The 26,936-nt window shown below is 67.6% G+C and overlaps 1 protein-coding gene across 3 annotated transcripts; it reads left to right on the plus strand.

The window, feature by feature from the left end:
- Positions 1-206: 206 nt before the first annotated feature.
- On the plus strand, positions 207-22,224 carry CPLX1 (complexin 1). Of its 3 annotated transcripts, none has more exons than XM_041753639.1 (4): positions 207-356; positions 2,008-2,112; positions 15,636-15,811; positions 20,507-22,224. In XM_041753639.1, the coding sequence occupies exons 2-4, from the start codon at positions 2,082-2,084 to the stop codon at positions 20,702-20,704; spliced, it is 405 nt and encodes a 134-aa protein (XP_041609573.1). In that variant the 5' UTR covers positions 207-356; positions 2,008-2,081; the 3' UTR covers positions 20,705-22,224. The 3 variants fall into 3 exon arrangements, with proteins under 3 accessions (XP_041609573.1, XP_041609574.1, XP_041609575.1); XM_041753640.1 differs by having other exon boundaries at positions 250-356; positions 2,011-2,112; XM_041753641.1 differs by lacking the exon at positions 207-356 and adding an exon at positions 1,751-1,766.
- Positions 22,225-26,936: the final 4,712 nt, after the last annotated feature.

Below are 26,936 nucleotides of genomic sequence, written 5' to 3' on the forward strand. Positions count from 1 at the left end.
GGAGCCCCTTCCCAGCGCGGGGCGGCGCGCACGGGGCCTCCGGGCGGGCGGGGCGGCGGGGGCGCGGCTCCGTGGCCCCGCCCCGCGCCCCGCCCCGCGCCCCGCCCCGCGCCCCGCCCCGCGCCCCGCCCCGCGCCCCGCCCCGCGCCCCGCCCCGCGCCCCGCCCCGCGCCCCGCCCCGCGCCCCGCCCCGCGCCCCGCTGGGCCCGCCCCGTCGTGACGCCCGGACGCGGGCGGGGGGTGCGCCTCCGTGTGACGCGCCTCCCCGTGCCCTTCAGCCGCCGCCGCGTTCCCGGCGCCACATGGACCCGGCCGGCCCGAGCGCGCCCCGCCGCTGACCGCCCCGGCCCGGGAAGGTAACGCCGCTGACCGCCCCGCGCCCCGTGCCCCGCGCCCCGCTCCCCCGCCGCCCCGGCTGCCCCCGCCGCCCCCGGCCCCGGGAGCCCCCCAGCCCCCCCAGCCCCCGCGCACCCCTCCCCGGCCCCCCGGCTCGCCCCGCCGCCCCGGCCCCCCGGGAGGCCCCAGCGCCCCCCCCCACCCCGCCGCCCGCCCGCACCCCGGCCCCGGGCGGGCGCTGTCCGCGGACTCGGTGCTGAAGCGGCCCCGCGCGGCTCTTGCTCGCTCCCGCCGCGGTCGGGCTCCCGCCCTCGCGTCCCCTGCCCCCCCGCCCCTCCCCGCGCCCCCCGCGCCCCCGCCCCGGGACCGCTCGGCACCTCGCCCGCCCGCAAAGCCAAGGGGTGCGGCGGCAGCGGGAGCGGGCCCAAGCCTGGGGGACTCCGCGGCGCCCCGACCTGGCTGTGGCTGGGCCCCGCTTCCCCACCCCTCAGGACCCGGGGCACAAGTTTGGAGGAGAATCTGCTTTGCGGCAAGGGCGCCCTGTGCGCCAGCGCCCTGCGGGGAGGCGGCCCCCCCAGCACCCCCCCGGCCCCCCCAGCACCCCCGGGCCCCCCCAGCACCCCCAGCACCCCCCAGCACCCCCCACCCAGCACCCACCGCCCCCCCAGCACCCCCCCAGCACCCCCAGCACCTCCCCAGCCCCCCCCGGCCCCCCCAGCACCCCCGGGCCCCCCAGCACCCCCCAGCACCCCCCCCGGCCCCCCCAGCACTCCCCGGCCCCCCCACCCAGCACCCACCACCCCCCCAGCACCCCCCCAGCTCCCCCAGCACCCCCCAGCCCCCCCAGCCCCCCCTACCCCCCCCAGGCCGCACCAGTGCGGGTCTCCTGGGAGGAGAACCCCAGAAAGCTCTGGATCTCAGCCCTGGGCTGTCCTGCTCTCCCTACAAGCGGGGAGGGGGAGCACTGCAGCCCCTGGTTTAGGCAGCGCCTCCACACCAGAGTTCAGCGACCTGGACCCTGGAGGCCCGGCAGGCGCAGGTGGGGGGCAGCAGAGCAGGTGGGGTCAGCTGCCCTCCCACGGGGTCTCCCACCCCAGTCTCCGCCGTGCTGGTGGCAGTGGGCACAGGAACTTCCCCTGGGTACAGCCTGGTCTCCCGGGGCTCCTGTAAGAAGCCGAGGGGAGCTCCCTAAAGGGGCATCCAGCCAGGCCCCACCCCTCCATACTCCTTCTGTCCCTTAGGTGACCCCCCACCCCTGTGGCCCAGGGCCCAGCAAGGAGGCAGAAGAGCCAGTCACCTTCAAACACCCCTTGGGCCCGACCGGGCTTCAGGCAGCCTGGCTCCTGGGAGCTGTGCTCTCCCAGGCTCTGCGCCGCATCCCCATCCCCACAGTAGCCACCATAAGCTGGTTTCTGAAAACCAGGAACCAGGTGAGACCACTTTGTAGGTGGAGCAGGTCTTGGGATCTACGTGCCCAGGTCAGGGTGTGGGGTGGAAGCCCCAGACCCCAGTGTCCCTGTCAGCGTCAGCTCCAGCCCTCAGGTGGGGACCTGACCTGTGAAGCCATCCTCAGACCACAGACCCGTGCTCAGGGGCCAGCAGGTACAGATGAGGAAGCCACCCTCACCCCGGCCTGCTCGGGGTGACCTGTGACCACTTCCTCTCCCCCAGCAGAGAACTCCTGGCCACACTTGCATGTGAGTTCTGACCCTTGGAGGAGCCGCTGAGGAATCAAAGCCATCGTCATGGAGTTCGTGATGAAACAGGCCCTGGGAGGTAGGGAGTAGGGGCATCATGTTCCCAGGGGGTCGCTGGCCACACACCTCACGGGGCACACTCCCTACACGGTCCCCCTCGGGCTTCACCTGCCCACTGGCCCCCTCAGGACGGAGCCCGGGGGTGGAGGAGGACGCAGCCTGGCACACTGTGGTCGGGGCAGAGCCATCCAGGCCGCGCCAAGGCTGGGGTCGACGGTTAAGCGGCAGCACCCTCCCCTCTGGGAGGATAGCCCAGGGTGCGTGCCAGGGGCGCCAAGGGCCAAGTGCAACTGGCAGGGTCTGGTGGGCCCCATGGGGGTTTTGCTCTTGGGGAGCAGAGCCTGGGGAAGCTGTAGAGTGGCTGCAGCAGGGGAGGCGGGAGGCTGCCAGAGCCGGGGCAGTGGGCTCACCCGGGGTGGGGGCAGCAGCGGGCACAGCGAGCCAGGGCCGGTGGGACCTAGGGGCACGAGAAGATGCCATGGTGGCCGTGCATCCCCGGCCCCCTTCCACAGAGGTGGTGCAGCGGTGTGTGTGCTGGCGTGAGCGAGCGTGGGGGGACCGCCCGTCGAACCCCGCTGGCTCGTATCTGAAGTGAATCCTGTGCCTGTTTGGTTCAAAAGGACAGTGTCGTGGCCAGAGACCCTGGCCCAGGAGGCGGGCGACGGACTGAGGTCCCCACCAGCCTGGGTGCATCGCGCTGGAGCCGTGGGGCCCGCCGGCCATCCGTGTGCCCCAGCGCCCCTGGCTGTTGCATCGGCTCCCCACAGCTGCCTGCAGCGGCACCTGACCACCGTCCCGGGGGGTTTTCCCGTGGTGGCCTCTGTGGGCCACACCCTGACCAGGTCGCCTTTGCAGCCTGGCATGAGTCAGTTGCTGCACCTCGTGGCGCTGCTGCAGCGGCAGAAGGGGTCGGGGCCTTGCTTCTGGAGGTGGGGGGCTGCTGCGCCCCTGGTGGGGGGCAGGATGGCAGGGCCACCAAGCCCAGGACCGGGACCCCAGGGGTGGGCTTGTCCCTGGCGGAAGCGCCGCATTTCTGCTGCTGTGAGTTAAGTGGAAAGACACTGGGGGCTGGCCTGGGGCCACGTTCCCGGAGATTTCGTGGTCAAGGCTAGGCTGCAGGTTGAGTCTAATTATAATGATTACGTCACCAGGACATGATTCAGGGACGAGCATCCTGGCTCTGGGAGCAGTCGGTGTTCCACCCAGCCAGTCCCAGGCTGTTACAGATAATTAATTAGGTGGCTAATTCAGGCCCTGAGGTGGGTTTGTGAGAAACCTGAAATATCTGATTTGGCTGTCTACATGGCTGAAATTAGCTGGGTAATTGCCAGCCTGGATTCCCTTTGTTCCATGTCAGCCCAAAGTTTCTCCTGCTGCGGTGACGGGGACACGCGGTAGCTGCAGGGGGGCAGAGGCACCTTGGAGCGCCCTGTCCGCAGCCGTCACGGGGTGGCCTAGCCAGGTGCTGCCCCCAACACTTGTCACCCCCTGCTGGGGTTGGGGGCTGCGTGCGGGCTTCCCCAGTGAGACCTTGTATTTTAGTTCCCCCTGAACGGGCATCATTTGGCCTCTCAGGATGAATGCGTGCAGACAGACGGACAGGGACGGACCCAGACCCAGAGGGATGGTGCCGGGAGGCCACTCAGAGAGGTAGACCCGAGACACAGGGAGCAGGCGGGCGGCAGGTCAGCGGGGGACAGGGGGGCACAGGCTGCCTGGGGACCTGCGGGCAATGGGGGGCCCGAGATCACGACGGACGAACCCAAGGGCGAGAGACACAGATGGACAGACAGATGTATCAGAAACAAGCCGAGAGACAGAGTCAGGGCTGGACGCCCAGAGGCCACGCCGCCGCGCGGAGGGAGGCCAGCGGCAGGAGGGGCGGTGGGGTCGAGGGCCTGGACGCAGCCTCCTGGGGCTGTGGCCGTGGCCGTGGGAGACCGTCCCCGGCCGGCAGGGCTGCTGTGCGGTCCTGACCGCGCGTCTCGTGGAGGAGCCTTCGGGGGCGGCCTGGTGGCAGCGGTGGCTCCAGGCTGCGCAGGCCGTGTCCAGAGGCAGAGCAGCGGGGCGCCCACAGGCCCCGGGCGCGGCTGTTTCCCTAGGGCCGGGTCCACCCTGAGGCTCGGGGGTGATGAACTCAGCGCCAGCCCGAAATTCAGGGGCTGCTGGGCCAGGAGCTTGGCTGCAGATGGGACGGCGGTGGCGTCCCCGGAGACCCCGGCCTTCCCCACGGCCCGTCCCTGCGTGCAGCCCCGCTGAAGCCCAGCCCGGCCGGGGGGCTGCTGGCGCCGCCGCCACCGCCGCTGTGTGGCCCTCGGCGAGGGCTGTGTCCTCCACAGTCTGTCTGGGGCCAGGAGGCAACTGCTACTGGCAGGAAGGGGAGGGAGCGCTGGCCGTGGTGAGAGGGAGGGCAGGGCCCAGCGGCCAGGAGGGGCCTGCCCACCGGGAGGGGGCTGTCGTTGGCCCCAGGGACTGAGCAGTGGGACGAGGGGCGGCCCCGACTGGTGGCCTCCCTGCAGCGGGTAGGCAGCGGGCCCGGGCTCCTTTGCCTGCCGGGGCAGGATCTGCCCAAACCACCACCACCCCCCCACCCCCACCCCCGTCCCGGGCCCCCGGAGCGGACCTGGAGGGTCTGCCCTCAGGTCTGGGTTCTTTGTGGGGTGACCCGGGGGCACTTTGGTTCCTTCAGAGTCAGATGGGATCCCCGTGGACACCGCGGCCGGGGAGGGGGGTCCCCTTGGGGCCACCCTGGGACTCCCCCGGATTGGATGCTCGGTCCCTCAGAGAAGAGGGCCTTGCAGAGTCGCGGCGGTGGACTGGACACGGCCGGGGGCTGGGGCTCCAGGCTGTGATCTGAAAGCAGAGTCCCCGAGGCCAGGAAGCGGCGATGGCCCTGGAGCTATAGTCTATAGTCACACGAGGTCGAGAGCGGGGGCTGTCGCGGTACCGAGGTCGGTGGCTGGTGTAGACGCGAGCAGGGCAAGTCAGGCCCGACAACTGGCTCGCGGCCGGCTGTCTTGCTGCCCTGCCTCGGGTGCCTCGTTCCTCGTCCAGAGCAGGCTCGGGTGCTCGGGGCTGGTGCGGGGCGGGGGAGGGCTTCACGGGGGGGCACCTGAGCTGGGATTCGAGGGTGCACAGATGAGCCGGGGCCACCGCATGGAGACAGCAGGACGTGACGGGACACCCGCTGCCTCGGGCTCCCCGGGGCCTGGTCACTGTGTCCCGAGTCCTGGGGCACTCGGCCTGGGCCGGCCTGGACTGGGGAGGCTGCCCTCTCCTGGGAGTGGGAGGGCTTGGGGCCTGTGCTCAGGGCATCAGGGTGAGGGCTGAGCGGCCCCCAGCCCGAGGCCTGTGCGTCTGAGGGGACAGCGGCTCTGCTGAGCCAGCCGCGGGGGCGTGGGAGGGACCCGGGCACCGTCACCCAGCCCTCCGTGGACAGGAGAGCATCTCAGACATGTACGGCAGGGGGAGCCTCCGGGTGCCGCTGTGGTCGGGGGCCTCTGCGCCCTGGGGCAGTGGGCTGTACGCCGTGTGCGGGGACGGCTTGGGGGCTGTTGGGGGCCAGCCCCCAGATGTGGCAGGGCTGCCGGGGTTCCCAGCTGGGTGCTCACATGGGGGGGTGGGTTGCAGGCGAGTGTTCCTCTGGGCCGGGAGCCCTGGCCAGAGAAGCTTCTCCTTCAGGGCCCCCCCCCACCCCCCGGTCTGGCACCTGCTTCTGTTAAGCATCCGGAGCACCCCTCCCACTGGCTCTGTGACTCCTGGTTGTGCCAGCGTCAGGTCACAGGGCCCCTCCCGGACTCTCCCTACCTTGCCGTATAGGACCCGGGTCAGAGCTGCGGGCAGGCTGAGAGCCCAGCTGGTCCTGCTGCACCCCCGGTGTCCACCCACGGGAGCCTGCCCTGAGGGTGAGGCCAGGGTGGCACAGGCTCTCCCGACCAGGTGGGCAGTGTGGAGCGCCCGCCCCGGTACCTGGAGCACATCAGGTGGAGTTGATCTGAGAGGCTGGCCCCAGGCCCCGAACCCTCCAAGGCAGGGCTGCATCCCTCCCTGCTCGTCCTCGCGAGCGGGGCATCTCCATGGGCAGCCAGCAGCAAGTGGGTGACAGAACACCACCACCAGGGTGGGCGCCGGCTCGCTCCCCTGGGCTCGGGAGAGACCCGCTTCTCCCACGTCTCTCGGAGGCTGCAAAGGCCTCAGAGAAACGGCCTTTTCTCCCTAACCACGAAGGACAGCCCTTCCCACAGGACAGTGTGCTCCTCGTTGGTTAAGCTACAGCTCGGTTATAAAGCTTCAGCCCCCGAACGGGAATAAAGTGGATGTATTCTACGCCAGCCGAGAAGGAAAGTCGTTTATTTCCGTTGGTTGCCAGGAAATTCTGGTTGGGATTAAAGCGTTCACTGTAGGAGCTCCGGTGCCAGGGGCTCTCAGTGATCGCACAGCGCGGGGGCCTGCTCGGGGTCGCTGCGCATCTAACGCTGGGCCTTAAACCAGCAGAGTGAGCCCGAGGCCAGGCAGACACCAAGGGCAACATGGATCAGAGAGGAGCACCCGGGGGGCAGGGGAGAGCACTCCAGAGGGGCGGGGTGGGGAGCACTCCCGAGGGGTGGGGTGAGGAGCACTCTGCTGAGGGCTGGGGAACACTCGGGGAGGGGGCGTGGAGTGGGGAGCACTCTGCTGCGGGGCCGGGAGCACCCCGGTGGGGCGGGGAGCACTGCTGCGGGGGCGGGGAGCGCTCTGGGGGGGCAGGGCGGGGAGAGCACCCCAGGTGTGGGGCGGGAGCACTCTGCTCCTGTGTAGCAGGGATGGAGGCTTGGGGTCTGCGCAGCCCTTGCTCTCCACCTGCCTGTGTTCGGGCTTCTGTGAGTCTCTTTTCTTTTCCTTTTAAAGATTGGCTGCTTCTTTCTGAAGATTTTATTTACGTGGGAGAGAGGGAGCACAAGCTGGGGGAGGGGTGTGCGAGAAGTCGGCTCTGCGCTGAGCAGCGAGCCCCACGCGGGCTCTGTCCTACAACCCATGAGACCACGGCCTGAGCCAAGACCAAGACTCGGGTGCTTGCCTGACCGAGCCCCCAAGTGCCCCCAAATCTCTGCTCTCTAGACTTGCTCCTGTTTTTCTCATCTCCCGGGGGTGGGGAGTGGGGGAATGACTTCTCTACCCTCTCAGGACTCAGTCCGCACCTCTGGCTTCCGTTTCTTAGGGGGCAGCCTAAGGGAGGGTCCCCATTCCACCCTGGAGGCCCCCTTGGGTCCAGTGGGCTTGACTGAACTGTGGCAACCGGACTGAGGCCAGGCAGCTGCTCAGGACCCAGCAGAGGGCTTGGGGTTCTGGGTTCTGAGTGCTGTGTGCTGGGTGCTGCTGCTGCTGAGTGCCATCTATTGAGTCCCAGGTGCTAAATGCTTTGTGCTAAGTTCTGAGGGTGCCGGGTACTGATTGCTGGCGTCTGGGTGTTAAACTGGGTCTGAATGCTGGGTACTGAGAGTGCTGGGTGTTGGGTTCTGGTTCTGAGTGCCAAGGATGCTGTATACTGGGTATCTCGTGCTGAGTGCTACATGCTGGGTGCTGGGTGCCAGGTACTCAATGCTGGGTGTTGAGAGTGCTCCACACTGGGTGCCTGGTGTTGAGTGCTAGGTGCTAGGTACTGAGGTGCTATATGTTGGGTGCTGGGTGCTAGGTGCCAGTGCTGGTGTTGAGTGCTGGGTCTGGGTGTTGAGTGCTGCATGCTGGGTATGTGGTGCTGAGTGCTATGTGCTATGTGCTGAGGGTGCTGAGGGTGCTGGGTGCCAGGTGCTCAGTGCTGTGAGTTGAGTGCTGGCTGTGGGTGTTGAGAAGTGCTGCACGCTGGGTGCCTGGTGCTGAGGGTGCTGTATGCTGGGTGCCAGTTCCTACGGGGACTCAGGAGTGGGGACCCGGGTCAGGCAGCTGTGACAGGGCCCTGGGAGGAGGGTGGCCCCGCAGGGAGCACCCTGCCCCGGCTTGCCGTCAGGGGGGAGGCTGTGGGAGGCCCACCTCCCCGGCTTCCTGCCCCGCGCGGGACTGGCCAAGCGCCCAGTCGGCCCCACCCTGTAAGATCCGGGCCTGAGATCGGGCCTGGATATGTGGGGGGGGGCCTCCCTGTCCCGGGGCCTTGCGCCTCTGGGCAGAGCAGGGGCTGGCAGTGCCCGGCCTCGGCCGCCGCGCGGCTGGCATCGCGGGAGAGCCGGCGCCCCGCGAGTGGGGAGTGGGCGCCCGGAGACCATGCCCAAGCCGCGCCCAGCGTCCTAGGCCTGGCGCCGCGTGGCTCACGGGGCTGCGTCCTCCCTGGAAGCCCGGAGCCCACGCCCTTGTCTGGACCCCCAGCAGGCGCGGGCATCGGGGGTCGTGAGGTGGGGGAGGCCCATGTGGCTGACGAGGGTGCGCCCGGGCCGAGGCCACCGGGGAAGGCGGGCGCTGCGCTGGCGGGCGGCTCTGGGCCCAGGGCCCCGGGGCTCAGAATGCCACAGGCCCGGGTCGGAGCCGGAGTGGCCCCAGGTGGCGGGCGCGCCGCGTGGGCAGTGGCCGGCTTGCTCTCTCCCCCGAGGGTGAGGGGCGCGGGCCTGAGCCCCTCCTGTCGGGGCGGGGGGGAGGTCCGCTGTCCAGGAGTGTTTGCGGCTCGTGTGCACACGGGCTCCAGGCCGTGACCGGCGCGGCCCCAGGGGCGGGGCTTGGCAGGAGCCCCGTGCTGTCCCCGCGCCCGCCTCCGCCTTCGCCCTGTGGATCCAGGGACCAGCGGGCCGCCCTTGTGGGGAAGGGAAACCGCACGGAGTCCAGAGGCCGCACGGAATCGGACCGCGTGGCCTTCAGGTCACTCGCTGGCGTCACTCTTTACCTAAAAATACTTCCTCAGGGAGGGACGGTGTCAGGTCCATTTCTGACTTTAAAACACCGTACCCGCCCCCCTGTGCCGTGGGGTCATCGGCGGAGCCCTGGCGGCGGCACCCTGTGCTCCAAGGGGTGCGACCTGCCCTGCGGTGGGTGGCCAGGGGCAGGAGGCTATGCGTGGGGGGCCGTGTGCAGAGGCTTGCAGCTCCCCCCCCACTGCGGGCGGGCCTCCTCCGAGCAGGCCGAGGGGGCTGGGGCGGGACTTAAAGCCCCACTATGCTCCCGGGAGCCCCCATGCCCTGCGTGTCTCCTGTCATGTGCTCGTTGCGATTAGCGCCGCCGTTACTTGTCGGGGGACCCCGAGCCGCAGGGGCTAACACGGCCGCACGGGGAGGCCGGGGCGGGGGTCGGGAAGGGCTGGGGTGGGGGTGGTCGGAATCCGTTACATCCTTGCTGCCGCGAATCAAGGAGGTGCTGGAATTGTGACCCGTGTTCCCCAAGTGCCCTCTACAGGGATCACGCCAACCTGTGCCCCCCCATAATGCACCTTACGCGCCGGCTCCCCACGCAGGGTTTCGTAAGACTAGTGCTGGTCGAATAGATAAAATGCGCTTATTTTAAATTGATCTTTAAAATTTTGATTTTAATCCAACATCTTTCTTTTACTCCATGCAGTTTTTGGATACCTTGTAGCTGCCACATTGTGATTTATACATTTTAGGTGAATTTTCTCTTATTTACTGACACCTTGCCGTGCTTGTTACTTGCCGTTGGAGTCTGCAGCGGTCCGGTGTTCCCCCGTATGTCCGTGCGCAGTCGGCTCACCCGGGCTTGGGTGGCTTCCTCGTCATGTGTGGTACCTGCTTAGTGCCCGGAGCGTCTGCCAGCGGCTCCTGGGTGCCAGACGTTCTGACTTCCACCCTGCTGCGCGGGATATTTTTGTTTTCCTAAGTATATTTGTGAGCTTCGTTCCAGATGTGGTCGGGTTGCTGAGACACTTTGATTCTCCCCTGGCTTATTTGGGGCTCTGTTAGGTGGGAGCAGAGCCGCGTGGTCTGGGGGTGACCCTCCGACAAGCCTCCCTTCTGCTCGGACGGATCGCTAGCTGGGATTCACGGCCCGTCTGCCCAGGCCGCTGGAGCACGCTCGCCCAAAGGCAGAGACTGGGAGGTGGTGCGGAAAACCAAGACCCAACCTTATGCCGCCGGCAGGAAACTCACTTCAAATATAAAGACATACGCAGGGTGAGGTAAGAAGGTGGAAGAGATACACGGTGCTCCTGTTGCTCAAAAGGAAGCTGGTGTGGATCCGCTGACAACACACAAAGTAGGTTCCAGAGCAGAGGCTGGTAGAGGGACGAAGGAGGCTGCTCCTGGCGCCGAAGGTGCCGACGGAGGAAGAGGATGTCGCGGTGTCCACTGTTTCTACCCCAGGCACGAGCTTCACGACATAAGCAAAGGGACAAATAGACAAATCCTCAGGTTTAGGTGAGACACTCAGGAGTTGATGGAACAGACAGAGAAGCAGGAAGGACGCACAAGGACCACCGACGCTGCCTGGCGCACGAACACTCCCGGTGAGCCCAGGTGTGCCTTCCGCTCACACGTGCGAGGGCAGAACGTGTCTGGGCCGTAAAGCACGAAGTCAGGAACGTGAAGGATTTCAGTCATGCCGAATGGGGGACGGGGCAAGAAAAGTAACAGGAAGATACCTGGAAATCCCCCCAGGTGCCTGGAAACTGGACAACATGCCTCTGAATGAGCCGTGGGTCTGGGAAGAGTCTCAAGGCAAACAAGAAAGGATTGTAAACTGGGGGACGCGGGGGTGGAGCATCTGCCTTCGCTCAGGTCAGGATCCAGGGGTCCTGGGATCGAGTCCCACCTCGGGCTCCCTCTACCCCTACCCCCCAGTCATGCTCCCTCTTTCTCTCAACTAAATAAAATCTTAAAAAAAGAAAAATAAGAAAGGAAATAAAATTCAGAGCAGATGTGAAGGACACGGGAAGAAGAAAACCCGAAGCTGCATCTTTAAGACAAAACTGGACGTGTGTACAGAATGTACGCGGGCCTCTTGCCCACCAGTAACAGGAAGGCCAGCGGCCAGTTGAGAATTGAGCGGACACTCACGGCCATGGACCCGAGTCCACGTGGACCCGGACGCCGACGCACAGCCTGTAGGTAGGCGGCAGGCAGCTCAGGGTCCAGGCCGGGGGGAGCGTGTGGTAGCAGGTGCCCTGGACCTGCCACCACCTGCCCGGACGGGAGGGGCCGATGCGCGTCCGTGCGATGGGCCCGCGCGTCGGCAAGAAGGGGGAACCGCTGGGTGTTGTGTGCGTGGCTGCAATGCCACGGGGGACTTCGAACATCCTACGCGGGCAACCGAGGTACACCCACCTCGCCTTCGGGGGTGGGGGGCTTGTGGTGAGGATGCTTTGGGGGGACGCGCATGTCCACCAGCTTGACTGCGGCCATGGTTTTGTGGGTGTGCATGTGTGTCAAACGCGTGATGGGCAGACTGTCAGGCCTGCTTGAAGCTGTTGTGAACCTAGACCCTGAGCAAGGGCGCCGCTTCCAGCTGAGGTGGCAGGGCGGTGCTCCGAGAAGGAGGAGGAGGAGGAGGAGGAGGAGGAGGAGGAGGGCTAGGTGCACCTGCCTGCCCCTGGCCAGGATGAGTAGGGGTGCAGGGGGGCGGGGCACGGGGACTTGGGGCAGGGTGAGCGCGGGGGGCGGGGCACGGGGACTTGGGGCGGGGCACGGAGACTTGGGGCGTGGCGGGCGCGGGGGGCGGGGCACGGGGACTTGGGGCGGGGAAGCCTCTGAGCCTGCAGAGCACGCGGTGCGCGGCCTGAGGAGTGCAATGGTCTTGGACGCGGGACCCTGTCTCCTTCCCTAAAGGCCCCCCCCCATCACGAGTGCTGTTTCCTCTGGAACCCCCCCCCCGCCCTCCGTCGCCTGTCGCACTGCTGAAGTGGGGAAGTGGGGGCTGCCCACGGTCACTCTCTGCCGGCTGCTGGCATCGTCCTTATGCGGATTTCACAAAAATAACCTGAGGAATTTCCTTCTTTTCTCTCCTTTCCAAGAACAGTTTAAATATCATTGGAATTATCTGTTTCTTGAATGTTTGAAGGAGCCCATCTGTGAATTCTTAGACACACTTCTCAGCTTTTGACGGCGTGTCTTAGAAAATCCGCTTCATTCACGATTTCAGCCATATTCGGATACCACGTATCACTTGGTCACGCTAAGGTCCTCTCAGTCTGCAGCGTTTTCCTGCGCATTTTTCCTCATTTCCAGTGTTGTGGCCCCAGACTTGCCCACCCCTGGTGCCTGAGCACCAAGTCCTGAAGGGGGCCCGGTGCGCCCACTCGTGTGGGCCCCTCGTTCTTCCCCCGGAGGCGGCTGAGTGCTCCTGCCGCCCCAGGAACATGCGTGTTGAGGGCGCCGCCGGCCTCGGAGCCCTGGGCTCTGCTGGGTCAAGGCCTGCTCTGGCTCTGGACGCGCGGCGGCCGTGTGGACTCGGGCGCAACCACCCAGCTTCTGCGCGCGACGCCGGGCGTGGGGTTTCCTCCTGCTTCCCCGGGTGTCCCACCTGCGTCTTTCCTGCCGCCGCCAGGGCGCGCCCTTCTGCCAGCGCCTTGAGGTCAGTTCTGCAGCCTGAGTTTCTTTTTCAGACGTAAGATTATAGGTCGTTTCAAATTTATGCTCCCCTTTTCTTACTGTGATGAAACATTCACGTAAAGTGTGCCGCTTTGCCGTCAGCGGCCCTGCGTGCCCCCGTTGCTCTGAGCACCCTGAGGACAGCGGGCTCACAGCGTGCTGACGACTGTCGCACTGCGAGCCCCGGCGCCACCTCGCCTCTCCCCAGACCCCGAGAGGGCGCGCCTCCCCAGCGCCCCCGGCACACGCTGTCTCGCTTGAGAACGCCTCCCCTCTGATGACCTTTGTGCCGCCTGCAGCTCCCCGGACACGTCAGACGCTCGGTGAGGGCACTTCCCTTGGGGGGGGGGGGTCGGGTTGCCGACGTGGGCACTGCCGCGTGAAGGTTAACGTGGCCCCAAGCCCAAACAGAGAAGGGGACGGATTGTTGGCGTTTCCGCGGGGAGAACGGCGTGGACCGCACGCAGGCGGGCTCCACTCTTGGTGTCACTGGCACCTTCACCGTGTGAAGCGTGCCCACCAGGAGTGCCAGCGTCGGCCAAGCCTGGCATCTGAGGAGACGGTTTCTACCCACATGTTCTGGGGGTTTCTTGGTTAGGGCCAATCCTGAGGATTTGCTGCTTTTGGAGTTATTGTGGCTGGAGCATCGTCCCATATCTGCGCTAGTCCAGGATGCCCTGCGGTGGGTTCTCCCTGGGCGTCACCGATCATAGGTACGGACCGCGTCAGCGGGGAAAGAGGCGGTGGGCGGGGGACAGCTTGGTGCCTTTGTAATACTTATTTTATTTCCTTTTTTTATTTTTAAAAGATTTTATTTATTCATGAGAGAGAGAGAGGCAGAAACGCAGAGGGAAAAGCAGGCTCCCTGTGGGGACCCTGATGTGGGACTCGATCCTGAGACCCCAGGGTCACACCCTGAGCCCAAGGCAGATGCTCACCCGCTGAGCACCCCCCAGGGGCGCCTCATTTTTTTCTTTACGAGATGCAGTAGAGCTCCAGGACGCTCCCCCACGGAGCGCCCTGGGAGGGGCCAGGGGTCCGTGGGGCTGAGCCCCCGCCCTGCCTGCTCTGTTGGTGGCCGAGCATCATGCGTATCTTTTAAAATGTGGGCGTTGGTTGTTGGCCAGTATCTGAGCACCCAGGCATGCCAGGCGGTGTTCTGGGTGTTGGGGCTCAGCGGGAGCCGGCGGCTGGTCCCGGCAGACACGGACGAGACCCCGCGACCGACGAATTAGAGCATCATCTCCGGTGATGGTGCCTGCGGGCATGAGGCCGCCTGACGCCGCCTGTTTTCTCGTTTTTATCCCGGTTCCCATCGGGTGCCGCCCGGGACTCCGGGGTCGTGCCTCGGCCCGCAGCACCCCGCCAGGTGCTTCCTGTCACGCAGTCCCCGGCCGCGGCCTCGCCCGGGCCCTGCACCTCCGCGCAGCCGGCCCCTGCCTCGCGTGGCTCTCCGGGCCGGGCCGCCCGAGCTCCTCCGCGCACGAGCCCTTCGCTTGTCAGATTTCACACAATTTCCTTTTCGCCTCTTGGGGCTGCGACGGAGATTGCGCTGACCTGTGACTCACTTTCGGGGAGCGGGCGGCGCGTTGTGGAACTCCCTGGCCCTGAACGTGACAAGTGACTTTATTTATTTAGAAAAATTTCAGTTTTCTGTTACAGTTTATAATTCTCACCGTAGGTTTGTTTCAAGGTGAAAAATGCTTTTCTTTTTTCAAAAATTGACTTTAACCTAAATGTAATGTGCTTCCTGGGATGGGATCCTGGAAGAGGAAAGGGACATTAGTGGGAAAAGTGACAACATCCAAATAAAGCGTGTGGTTGCCTCGGAGCCTCGCCCCCACGCTGACCGCGCCTCGCAGCGACCGTTGGAGGGCTGCTCGGAGTGCACCCGCCCTGGGACCAGCTGGGTGGCTTCTGTGACCCTAAGACGATGTCCAGGAGAACTTCCGGAGATGAGCGCTCACTTGTGCAGCGCGCAGGTGTGCATGGTCCCTGCTGTGTAGGGTGGACCGCAGGTGGGCACACCCACGCCAGTGACCAGCATGCAGGGTGCCCAGCAGGTCGGAGCGGTGGACAGCGTTCTGGAACGTGAGCTCTCGGAACAGCAGCAGGTGCATGTGCCTGAGGGGGACACCAGAGCCTCCCCCCAAGAGGTTGGAGACTTCTGCAGAGCGTGGGGGCGGCAGGGGGGTGAGGGGACGGACCATCATGTTAACAGGGGCACGGAAGGGGCCAGGCCCGGGGGCAGAGCTGGGGCAGGGGTCTGGGCAGGGGTGCTCTGTGTGGGTGCTGCGGGTTCCCACCCGACCCCCTCCCAGCACTGGTCGGGATGTCCCCGCCACGTCCTGAGCTGGGGAGTGGGCCCGGCAGGGTGGGGTCTGCGCTCCAGCGAACATGGGGGCGCAGGTCCCAACGTGGGGCCCTGGTTTCAGGGAGAAGGGGGGCGGGGCGGCGATGGGCGTCAGAGCAGGCTGGGGACGGGGGCATGACGGCGGCTCCCCCCCCAGCCTGTTTCTGGGGCTCCCAAGTGCACCCCACCGGCTCACCTGGGGCAGCGCTTGGCTGGGCTCCTCGGGTCAGAGGGTGGAGGCTCGCGCCCGCAGAGCAGGGACTAAGGGTGGGGGTGCCCCAGCAGCTGGCCACCCCTCCCCTCGCTGCGCCCTGGGAGCCCTGGGTGCCGGCTGAGCCCCGAGGCTGTAATTCCACGTGTGTCCCGTGGGCCGAGGACGGAGGGCGGCGGCAGACGTGCTTGCTGTTGCGCGCGAATCAGGAGCTTGTGACAAAAGTGGCGTCTGGTGCCGCCGAGAAATTGGGGACCCGGTGCTGCCGCCTGCGGCCTCGGAGCTCAGACCCGGGGCCCCAGCGCCTGCACCGCCTGCGCTTGCACATGAGACCCTGGCCCCGGGCTCCCGGGCACACGCGCGCAGCTCTGCCCCCTGCTGCCCAGACTGCCTCCCCCCTCCCCAAGACACAGGAGGACACCCCAGGACGGGGGGGGCGGGGCGCTGGGGGTAGCTGGTGGGACTGAGCGGCCTTCTGTCTGCAGGAGCCACAAAGGACATGGGGAAGATGCTGGGGGGTGACGAGGAGAAGGACCCCGACGCCGCCAAGAAGGAGGAGGAGCGCCAGGAGGCCCTGCGGCAGGAGGAGGAGGAGCGCAAGGCCAAGTACGCCAAGATGGAGGCGGAGCGTGAGGCCATGCGCCAGGGCATCCGGGACAAGGTGGGCACGGGGCTGGGGACGGGGGGCGGGGGGGGGGACACGCGGGGCCCTGGGGACGGGGGCGCGCTGGGCTTCCTCCGCTCGCCCTTTGCCGGCTCCACGGAACAGACCTTGGGATTGGACCGTCCGGAGCCCTGGGGGGTGGGCAGGGGTCCCGTCCTCGCGTGGGGTCTCCAGGCCCCCAGGACCGGCCGTGGTCTGTGGCCTCCACCCCGCGCGTCCCGGAGCGGCCCTCACCTGCCCCACCCCAGGTTGTAGGGGGAGGCCCCCCAGCAGGTAGGCGCCCGGGGCCCTGGCGGGTGAGTCATCACGGGCAGGGCTGTGCCCCTGGGCACCCCTGGGGGTCGCCGGGCCCAGGTGCGGGGGGGGGGGGGTAGCTGCCTTGCTTGGTTCCCTGGTGCCCCTCACCCCATGACCCTGGCTCCGGGTCCGAGGGAGGAGATCTGCGTGGCCCTGGCCCTGCAGGGCGTGCTGTGTGCAGGCGCAGCATGGAGAACTCCACTCACCTGGGGGAGGAGCCAGGCCCCCCAAGGTTGGGGGGCGCCCCTGGGGTGGCTGCAGGCCTCCGGGGCACACAGGGCCTCGGCATCGGTGGGGGTGCGGACGGCAGACCTCGCCACCCAGCACTGCTCCCTGGGCGCCTTTGGAGACCTGCAGAGACCTCCCCTGGCTTTGCCCGGCGCACTGGCCCCCCTGCGGTCCCGGGTCAGGCCGTGGCTGGGGCGGGGAATGGGGACGGGTCGGGGGGCAGGACGAGGACGGCAGGTGCCGGGCGGGGTGTCGTCCAGGGGGTGGGCGGGCCAGGGCCCGTGTCTGAGGCCCACGTCTCCCTGTCCGTCTGCCTGCGTCCAGCGATGCAGCTGCCCCGGGTGGTCACCCCGATGTGTCCTCACCCTCGAGCCTGAAAACAGGTCACGGTGCTTGGACAGGTCTCGGCGCCCCTGGGGTGCGATGGGGCGGCCTGCTGCCCAGGGAGCCCCTGCCCTGGGCCCGGGCCTGCCGGGGGGACCCTGCTGCCGCTCCGCGTGCACGCCCGTTTCACCCCGGGGTCAGCCCCCGGCTTGTGATGACTCAGGCCCACCGTGCCCCAGGGCCTTTGCCCTCGCTTCTCCCCGGTCTCCCCGAGGCGCCAGCCCCCTCCCCCGCTGGCTTTGCTTCCCGCCTACTTTTATGGGACACTTAGGGCTTTGCCGTTCCATGTCCCCCCCACGGATGCCGAGCTGGTGAATGAGTGAGGGAGTGAACGAATGAATGCACAGAGGGCTCGGGAACAGAACGGGTGGTGGTGGACGTGGGAGCCCCTTCCCGGGAGCAGCTGGGGTCCTGCAGCTGGCTCCCCAGCCCCGTCAAGCCCCGCGCCCTCGGAGCCCGGTCGCCCTGCGTGAGCTCCCCTCCCAGGACCCCGTGGCCGGGCCTGTGCACCGGTCCCATTCCTGTGGGCGCAGGGCCCCGTGGCATCTCCCTGCGGTTGTGGGGCGGGCTGGCCGCGGTTTCCTCACCTGCCCAGCCTGAGGGTCCCTCCCGCTGTCGCAGGTGAGGTGGGACCTGTGCCCGGAGGGTCCCCCTGCAGGGATGGCAGGGCTGTGCGGGGGCACCTGCTGGGGTCCTGATTCCGCCGGCAGGGGCCTGCCTTGTGCGGCTGCAGAGTGGAGACGGTGGTCACCTGTGGCCACTGGCACGGGCGGCGGTGGTGCCGGGCAGACGGGGACACGGGTGAGCCCCCATGCGTGGGTCCGAGGCCGGGAGGCATCTGACGTGTCCTGGACGCTGCAGCCCCAGGGACCCAGGTCTCCCAGCGCTGCGGCCCCAGCCTCCAGAATTGGCCCGCCCGGGGGGTGGGGGGGCTCAGAGCGGGAGGGAGTGTGCGCCACAGCTGACGCCACGCCTGCTCGGGACGGGGGCACCTGGTCCCCGCTGCACCCCCAGCACCACTGTCTGGCCCAGCCCCAGGTCCTGCTCCTGGGAGGTCTTGCCCCACAGTGCGTCCTTCCCCCTGCCAGGGGACCCTGCCCCTTTCCTCTGGCTACCCCCCGCCCCTGCCCGTGGGCACGCTGCCCTTGAGGTGTGGCTCCCGCAGGTGACCCACCTGGCCCCCAGGCACCTGGCTTCCTCCGGCCCTCCCTGGAGCCATGTGCCACCAGGCCTCGTGGGGCTGGCCGGAAAACGGGGTGCTGAGCTGCCCAGCCCAGGCTCCAGCAGACAGGGGTACCTGTTCTCTGGGGCGCACAGGGCCCTTGGCGACGTCACCCCAGGAAGTGTCTCATCTCAGGGGTTGGTCGGTGGAGCGTCCCTCTGTCCGCCCCATCACGGCCCCGCTGCGGGGTCCAGGAGCCACAGGTGAGGCACCTGCGTGGGTGCCGCCCGCCCAGCCGCCCTCAGCTTGCAGCCGCCGAGCCCACACATCGCTTGCCGCTCCCCAGGCTTGGCTGAGGCGCGGCTGGGTGTCACGGGAGCATGTGGCTGCGGGTCACCAGCGGCTCTGAAGGCCGTGGCCCCGTGAGGCCGGGCACCTCCGCGGGGACCCCAGCCCGGCGCAGCGGCGTGCCCCTGCAGAGAACCGTGACTTGGGGGAGCCTCACCGGGTGGCCCGGCCTGGGGTCTCCTCCCCGGCGGCCAGAGGGGCAGCCCCAACACTGCAGGCCGCGCTCGCTCGTGGGCCACGTCTCTGGTCGGGGTTGCTCTGCTCGCCGCACACAGCGTGTTCTCGTGGAAGCGCGAGTGTTCCCTGAGCACACGGGCATCTGCAGGCGGCCCACGTCCTCGGGAGCCTGCTCTCCCCAGGCTGACCTGCTTCCTGCCCGTGTTCCGCCCCCGGGGCTCCAAGCCGGTCCGGCCCCCCCTTCCCAGCCAGGGCCGCCACCGGGGCAAGGGGGTGTCACAGTCCGTGCGGCTGGCTGGCCTGACGTCCACGCTCACCTGGTGCATGTGCCCGGTGCCCTCCTGTGCCCCTCAGAGACCCTCCCTGCGCCCCTAGGATGCACAGGGTCCTGTGGACTGCTCGGGGCCCCCTCATCCCTCTTGCAGCAGGTGCCCAAGGAGGCCACAGGCTGTGCTCTGGCCACGGGTGGTGGGCAGAGAGCACGGCTTCCTCCTTGGTGACCTCTGCCACAGTGGCCGTCACCTCCCCAGCCTGAAGCCAGCGCAGCCTCGGGGAAACGGGCGCAGACGTTTCCTTCAGCATCATCAGCGGGCTGGGGGGGCACAGCCAGCCCCCCAGAAACCCGAGAGCAGAGGAAGGTCCTTCTTGGGGAGCCAGCCCCCGCCCCCAGAACCAGAACCAGAATCCACTTTTTTCGGGAGGGGCAGGCAAAGAGAGCCGAGCAGGAACGGGGTCCCCCCAACCAGGACAGAGACTCCTCCTCCCTGAGCCCGGGGTCCTGTGCTTGTGGGGCACCCGCAGAAATCTGGCATCGGGACGATCGCCGATGCGCGCACTGTCCCCGCTTGTCCCACTTTACTCCTGCGAGCGCTTCCCTTGGGTGCGGGTCAGAACCTCAGGCGTCCCCGTCCCGACTGGGCCCGCCATGGGACACCAGCCCCGAGGCCACCCAGGACCCCCGTGCGGCTCCTCTCTGACGCTCGTGCTCTCTGCTCCGGGGAGAAGTCCGAATCCGGATGCGGCAGGGCTGCCCGCCGGGAGTCCTTCCTGTGCCCTTGCGGTGGCCTCCGGCGGCCCTCGGTGCCCTGTGCCCGCAGCCGGCCTTTGTCCACTTGCATGTGGCCTCTCTGTCCTCTTCTTTCTTCTACAAGGAAACCCTTACCGATTTAGGGTCCAGGATCATCTCTTTATCCTAAGAGCAGCTCAAAGACCTTATTTCCAAATTAGGGCACATTCTAAGGTTCGGGGTGACATGAGTCTTGGGGGGACGCCGGTCCACCCACTACACAGGGGAGACCTGGATGATCTCCGGGGGCAGAGACGCAGGCCGGAAACTGGAAACAAGGGGCCCGGGATGTCCAGGTGTGGGGCTGCGGGCTTCCACCTGGAGCTGCCACCGTGCCCCCTCCTCCACGGGCTGTCCATGGGCAGGGGCGTGGTCACCACTGCATGTAGGGAGACGTGGCCGGCCTGAGGTGGGACCGCACCTCCCAGCCAGGGGTCTGGGCTGCGTGGGCGCCCCAGCCACGGAGCAGTGGGTTCTCCTCCGCTGCCTACACGCATCCTGCCTATCCCTTCCGCTGCTGCGGGACCTGGGCCCAGGCCGAGGACGGTGGCAGCTTCCTCGGATGGCACCTGGGAGGGCACGCAGGGTGGCCGCGTGGGGGGGCCAGGTTGGGGCAGGGCCGCAGCTTTGGTGCCAGTAGGGACCCACCTTCCTCTCAACGTGCTCCCTACCCCCCCGGCTTCGGCTTCCGCTGTTGCCCCTGCACTCTTGGCGGGGTCCCCCTGCCCCCCCCAGGCACCCTCCTGGGTGGAGCCTTTGTCCTCCAGGGTCTTGGCGGCAGTCGGCGCGGCCCTTTCTTGGCCACAGGCACCGCCTCTTGGGGGGATCCCGAGGCGCAGGAAGGGTCCAGCCCTTCCAGGGACTGTGGCCCCAGGCAGACCTGGGGTCCCTTCCAGGGACTGTGGCCCCAGGCAGACCTCTTGGGGGGATCCCGAGGCGCAGGAAGGGTCCAGCCCTTCCAGGGACTGTGGCCCCAGGCAGACCTGCTCCCGGGCTGACCCCCCTCTCTGCCCCCCCCGCCCCCCCCCAGTACGGCATCAAGAAGAAGGAGGAGCGCGAGGCCGAGGCCCAGGCCGCCATGGAGGCCAATTCAGAGGGCAGCCTGACCAGGCCCAAGAAGGCCATCCCGCCGGGCTGCGGGGACGAGCCCGAGGAGGAGGACGAGAGCATCCTGGACACCGTCATCAAGTACCTGCCTGGGCCGCTGCAGGACATGTTCAAGAAGTAAGCGGGCGCCGCCAGCCCCCGCTGCGCCCGGAGCCCCCCCTCGCGCCCTCGCCTACCTTCCCCTGTACCTCCGCGAGGCCCCTGAAGGGACGTCGGGAGCAGAGTGCAGCCCCCCAGCGCCACTATAAGCCATAGTCCTAGATCTGCCCGCCCCACGCCCGCTCATGCCTCGGGAGCCTGCGCCACCTCCCCACCCCCGCACTGCCATTGCCACCAACACCGGGGCAGGGGCGCCTGCCCCCAGGGCCCCTGCGGTCTGTGCTGCAGCCCGGGCCCGCCCACGTGCTCCTCTGGGTGGGCCCCCCAAGCTGGGACGGCCCTTACCGCCCCCACCCTTCCCCTCCACCCAGCAGTGCCCGAGGTCCGGGCACCGACCAGGCCGGCATCTCGACCGCCCCTCGGTGCGCCGTCCCCGCGCTGGTGGGCGCTCGTCCGCCCCAAACTCAGGAGCACAGCCATAGTGGGGGGAAGGCGGCGCGGGCTGGGAGCAGCAGCCTCCCTGGGGGCGCGGGTGGGAGCCCCCACCCCCGCCGTGACAGCTGGTTGCAGGATCTCGGGGTCCTCCCGCCTGCGGCCGCCCACCTCCACCCACACCCCTCACGCTCATTGTCCATCTGTCTCTCCCCGTCCTCTGTCCCTGCCTGGCTCACTGCCCCGGAAGGCTTTGCTTCTGGCCCACACCAGGACGCGGTCGTCTTGCAGACTAAGGGAAACACAGCAATAGGCCCAGGGGTCATCCCCCCGCCCCGGGTGGGAGCGCAGCCCCCGCCCCCAGAACTCGCTGCCCCTGAGTCCGTGGGCGCAGCCCACTCCTGCCCCACTTGGCGCCTCCGGCCTTCCCTTCGGAGGCTGCTCTGGGTGGGGGTCCCCTGGCGCAGCCCCTGCACCCCCACACCCCCGAGGAGAGCCGGGAGGAGACTCCGCGCCCTCGGAAGCCTGCTGCGCGTCGGGGGGCGGACCTGCCCGGGACCACCGCGGCCTCCCGAACCCCGTGTCTCCACCCTTGTTTTCCTCTGCATCACGATGTGTTGAATCTCAGGTAAACGAGGTCTTACGTGTTTGGGGGTTTTATCGTCACAAAAAGGCCGCAGCCTCGGTGCCCGGGGCCCTTTCTGTCCACATCGCAACGTCATCGTGTCGCGGGCCGGGGCGTGGCCCCCCGTCGCTCTTAGACAAGCCATAACAATAGACCGCAATACTACCGCGCACCCCCTGCCCCGGGCCGCGAGGGCGCCCCCCGCGCCCCGCCGCCTCGCTGCGCCCGCGCCCCTGACTCCTCCCGGTCCCACGTCTGTTCTAAACGGCTGTTTTCACACTTCACGAAGGCAGCTCGGAGCCCACAGGGCGGGCTCGTACCAAGCCCGCGTCCCGTTCCCAGTGCGGGGCGCCCGGAGCAGCCGAGCTTAGTTAGACTGTGGGTGTCGTGTCCTCCGTTGTCGCGCCTGGCCTCCTCCTGCATGTGGGGGGCCACCGCGTGTGTAGTCTTGATGGAATCACAGCCAATAAACACCAGTGATTTCACCCCGTGTGCTCTTCTCTCCGGGGTCGCAACCCCGCCCGGGCAGCCAGAGGGCACGGGGTCCTGGGGCGAGGGGGGTGGGCCCCTTCCGACCTGGGCTCCCCGGCCCTGACCCCCCTTCTCTCCAAGGCAGCCCCATGGCAATGGTCCAAGGGCAGACCAGCCCCTTTGGGGGGCCAGCCTCCTCTCGCCCCAGGTCCCACTGTGCTGGCCCCAGTCCCGAGGGCCTGCCCTAGTCTGTCCTGCGTCCTTAGGGAGTCCTCCCTGTGCTGCTGGAGCTCTGGCCGCCGCGCCCTAGGACAGCCTGCCCACCCTGGCTGGTGGGAGGAGGGGCCGCTGGCCCAGCGCAGCCTTGCTCGCCCCCTGGGGCCCCCTCCCGTGTGGTCCCCGTGCCCAAAGCCCACCCGAGGTGCCTGGTTCCTTGGATCCCCAGAGACTCGTCTGAGCTCCACTTCTGGGGGCCTCTCTCCAGGGAGCAAGGCGGGGTCCCTGTGGTCTCCCTACACTGCTGCCCGGAAGTGCTGTCAGGAAGCCTGCCCCGCCTGGGCCCCCAGAGAGGCCGCACTGGCCTAGCCCTGTGCCCTGCGCCCCTGCGCCCACAGCTGTGCCCTGGAGGCCGCTCCCGAGCCCTCACTCCCTTACTCCGCCTCAGGTTGCCTGGTGTCAGGAAGGGGACAGAGGACCTGCCTCAGGGGACAGCTTGGCCCCCAGCCCCAAGGACCACCCCAAGCGTCTTTTGCCCCCCGGGGAGGGAGCAGCTGTCCCTCCTCCCTTCCTGGATCCAGAACACTGACGGAAGTCTCTGTGCCAACTCTGTGCTTGGGGTTTGCCTGCCTCCCCCAGGGTGGCCCCTCCTAGATAACGCCATCCCCCCCACCCCCCCACCCCCGCGCCCAGGAGCCTCCCCTCCCCCAGCGCAGCCTGGCAGGGGTCCTGGGCAGCAGCCTGGACGCTGCGGCCGGCGCTTCCTGGGGCTGGTGTCTGCTGGCGCGATGCCCAGAGGCCTGCGGCGGGTGCTCTGCTCTGGGTGCGGGGGTGGCGCAGCTCCCTTCCTCCGGCAGGTTTCTCAGCGGAGGACACGGTGGCCAAACAGGACCAAGTGCAGGAGACTGAGGGGGAAGGGGGCTGAGAGGGTGGTGAGCCCCAGGCCTTCCCCTCTGAGCACGTGCAGAGACGCCCCCGGGACAGAGGGGTCCTGGGGGACCCTGACGGGAACAGCCAGGCCCTGGGCCCTGGGAGCGCAGACCGTGGCCTGCCCTGGGTGCTTGGCAGGTCCACACTGACTCCGGATGTGGAACCCCGGAGGAGGCCGAGCGCCCCTGCACAGTGCACCCTGCGGGCGGGCCAGCTCGCGACCAGCTCTCCCTGCTCCCGCCCAGCTCCTGCGGCAGCCAGAGGACGCCCCCTCCTCTCCGCCGCGGGTGGGAGCTGCTGGACGCCCAAGCCACTTAGCCCCCGGGCTGGCGGGGCACAGTTTACAGGGCTGCCAGTTAAGGGCCGTTTTGTCTAGTTCAGCTGGTCCGCAGCGAGCCAGCACCTGCCGCCGTCCCGCCAGCCCTGAGCCTGCGCCACCTGTCGCAGTGTGGCGGGGCCTGCACTGGCCTGCACTGGCCTCGGCGGGTCCCCTCGGGTCTAGGCGGAGCAGGGTCCTGTCCCTCCCAGGGAGCCTGGCTCGGAGGGGCTGGGGGCTGGGCGAGGGGGGCCCGGCCGGGGCGATGCTGGGGCGAGGGTGGGGGCCGGGCTAGGGCGGGATTGGGGCGCTGGGCCCGGGGTGGGGCAGGGGAGGGTCTGGGCTGGGGCGGCGCCGGGGTGGCCCGGGGCAGGGTGGAGCGGGCCTGCGGCCGAGCGTGGGGACGGGCTGGTCTCCGGGCTGTCGCGAGGCCGGGGTCGTGTCGGCCACGCGTGTGCGCGGCGCTCGGGACGGAGGGGCCTGAGGGCGGGCGGCGGCCTCTCGAGGCGGGGCCGGGAGCCCCGGAGCCGCAGTCCGCCCGCCCGCCCCGCCCCGCCCCGCCCCGCCCCGCCTCGCCTCGGCCCCGCCTCGGCCCCGCCCCGGCCCCGCCTCGGCCAATAAGCGCGCGCCGGGTCGCGCAGCCGGTCACGTGGCGGGAGGCCGACCAATCAGGGCCGAGGAGACGCGGCCGCGGCGGGAGCAGCCGCCCTGGGGCCCGGGTCACCCGGGGGCGCCCGGCGGGGTCTGTGCGCCGCAGGGGCTCGGGGCGGGCGGCGGGCTCGGGGCGGGGCAGGGCCGAGCCGGGCCGAGCGAGGTCGTGCACCTGCGGCCCCAGCTGCGGGGCGCGGCCCTCTGCGGCCCGAGGCTCGGGCGACCCGGGGCGCGGGGTCTCGGGTCCGCTGCGGCCCTCCCGCTCCCGCCGCCCGCACGGCCGCCGAGGTCCCGTGGGCGCCCGGGGGCCGGACCCTGAGGCTCCGGATGCGGGAGCCGCACACCCTAGGCCCGTGGCCCGGAACTGCGCTTCCGACGCCCGCGCGGCCCAGGCCGGGCCCACCCGCCGCCCCGGCCCCGCCCTCGCCCTCGCCCGTGCCGGGCCTGCGCCTGCTGGAACTTCAGCCCACGGACGGTGGCCTGTCCGCTTCCCTCTCCCGCAGCCAATTCTTCACACTCGGAGCAAAAGTAAAATTAAGTAGATCATCAAGATTCACCTGTGACCGAAATAAAAAAGGATTCGCCTCTGACCGGGGCAGGAAACACACACAAACACACACAAGGTAAGCCTGGGAGCAAGGAAGTGCTGCGGGACGGACGCAGACCCCCAGGATGCGGCGGGGCGGGGGCACAGCCAGCGCCTGCCGCCCTAGGCCAAGGACAGACCAGTGCCCATCAGCCCAGAGCGATAAACCAGGACGGAGGAGAGAGACCGGCCATGCAGGATCCACAGGATGGAAAAGGGGCCAAGAGAGCAGCTTCTGGTGGAGAAAGGGGACAAAACCACGGCCCGGCAGCTCCAGGCCAACCTCACAGCGGGGCAGCACCGACACTGGGTGTCCTGGGGGGATGCGGTGAGACCTGCTCGTGGGCTCCGCTGCTTCTCCCAAGCCATGACCCCAATCTAACCATGAGGAAGACCTCAGACTCACCCCAGTTGAGGGATGTTCTACAAAATAACTGACAGCAGTGCTCCTTACAAATGCCGAGGCCGTGAAACACAAGGGATGTGTGAGAAAATCCCACCGCCAAGAGGAGCCTAAGGAGACATGACCCCTGAAATATGTGATACCCTCCATGAGCTCGTGGGGCAGAAGAAGGACACCAAGGAAAACCTAAGGAAATCTGAATAAAGAATGGACTGAGTTAATAAAAATGTATCCGTGTTGGTTCACTCAGTGCGGCGCGTGTAGCATATTCATGGAAGATGTTATTAGGGGATCAAGCGCAATTTGGGACCACTCTACACGATCTTCACAACTTTTCTTAAAATTTAAAACTGTTCAGGGCGCCTCGGTGCGTCCATTGGTTGAGCGTCTGCCTTTGGCTCAGGTCACGATCTCAGGGTCCTGGGATCGAGTCCCATGTCTGGCTCCTCGCCTGGCAGGGAGCCTGCTTCTCCCTCTGCCCTTTCCCCGGCTTGCGCTCTCTCTTTCTTGCTCATGCTCTCACTCTCTCTCAAATGAATAAAATCTTTTTTAAAAACTGTGCTAAATTTATAAGTCCACTTAATTAATGTGGAAAAGAGAAAATCCAATTCATTTTTAAAAAACATTTTATTTACTTTATTTCACGAGACACACAGAGAGAGGCAGAGACACTGAGGGAAAAGCAGGCTCCATGCAGGGAGCCCGACACAAGACTTGATCCCAGGACCCCAGGACCATGCCCTGGGCCGAAGGCAGGTGCCAAACTGCTGAGCCACCCAGGGATCCCCGAGAATCCAATTCAAACACCATGAAAGACTCAGAAGAAGGTGCAGGCTCAGCCCCTGACTGGCTCTCCCGCCTGCAGAGCAGCAGAGCGACTTGGGGATGAACAGTCCCTGCTTCCCCTCGGATGTGCTCACTGCCTCCCCACAGGCAGGGTGGCAGCTGCCACGTGGAGCCAGAAGAGGGAAAGCAGGCCGCTCCCTGACGGGCAGGAGGATCCTGAACTCTGTCCCCCTGGGGGTGATGGGAAGTGCCCCCCAGCTGCCCCGACCCTGCCCAGTGGGGTGAACCTGGCCAGGGTGCCGGATGCCGTCACGGCTGAGCAGAGGTGAGACCCACCGACCTGGGCCGCCCGCCCTCTGCTCGGCCCCACCTGGCTTCAGGCCCCAGAGGCACGTGGGGTCACCCCCAGCCCCTGCGCTCCGAGGACCAGGGAAAAGCCAGTCGGTCTCGGAGACGGTGGGAAGAGCGTCAAACGGCACCGCACTGTGTGTGTGTGAGCGGAAGTCACCCCGGGTGAGGCTGTTGCAGCACAAAACGGGAAGAGTCAGCAAGGCAACCAGACAGACACACTGCAGAGAACCAGCCTAGGAGGACAGACTGACAGCAAGCAAGGACCAGGAGCCCCACCTCGCAGGAAAATAACTCCAGACGCAAGAGGAAGAACATGATCAGTACAATCCAAGTGCTGAGGCGAAGAACGGGTCAGCCAGGATCCGGCTCCAGGACAAAGCACTGAACACCCGTCCTCGGAAGGGGGGCGGCTCCGGCGGGAAGGGGTACAGAGGATGCAGACTGAGCTACGTCGGCCAGCTGGACGTCCGGGGGTCTGTGCTCCGCT

This window comes from Vulpes lagopus, chromosome 4, assembly GCF_018345385.1.
Source record: "Vulpes lagopus strain Blue_001 chromosome 4, ASM1834538v1, whole genome shotgun sequence".
NCBI classification, from domain to species: domain Eukaryota; kingdom Metazoa; phylum Chordata; class Mammalia; order Carnivora; family Canidae; genus Vulpes; species Vulpes lagopus.

What these genes read in the sequence shown, in the direction of transcription:
- CPLX1 (XM_041753639.1), top strand. Translation starts at nt 2,082, where the DNA reads ATGGAGTTCGTGATGAAACAGGCCCTGGGAG. An exon ending in GATGAAACAGGCCCTGGGAG is followed by an intron (nt 2,113 to 15,635) that starts GTAGGGAGTAGG and finishes TTCTGTCTGCAG; the next exon opens with GAGCCACAAAGGACATGGGG. An exon ending in GCCAGGGCATCCGGGACAAG is followed by an intron (nt 15,812 to 20,506) that starts GTGGGCACGGGG and finishes GCCCCCCCCCAG; the next exon opens with TACGGCATCAAGAAGAAGGA.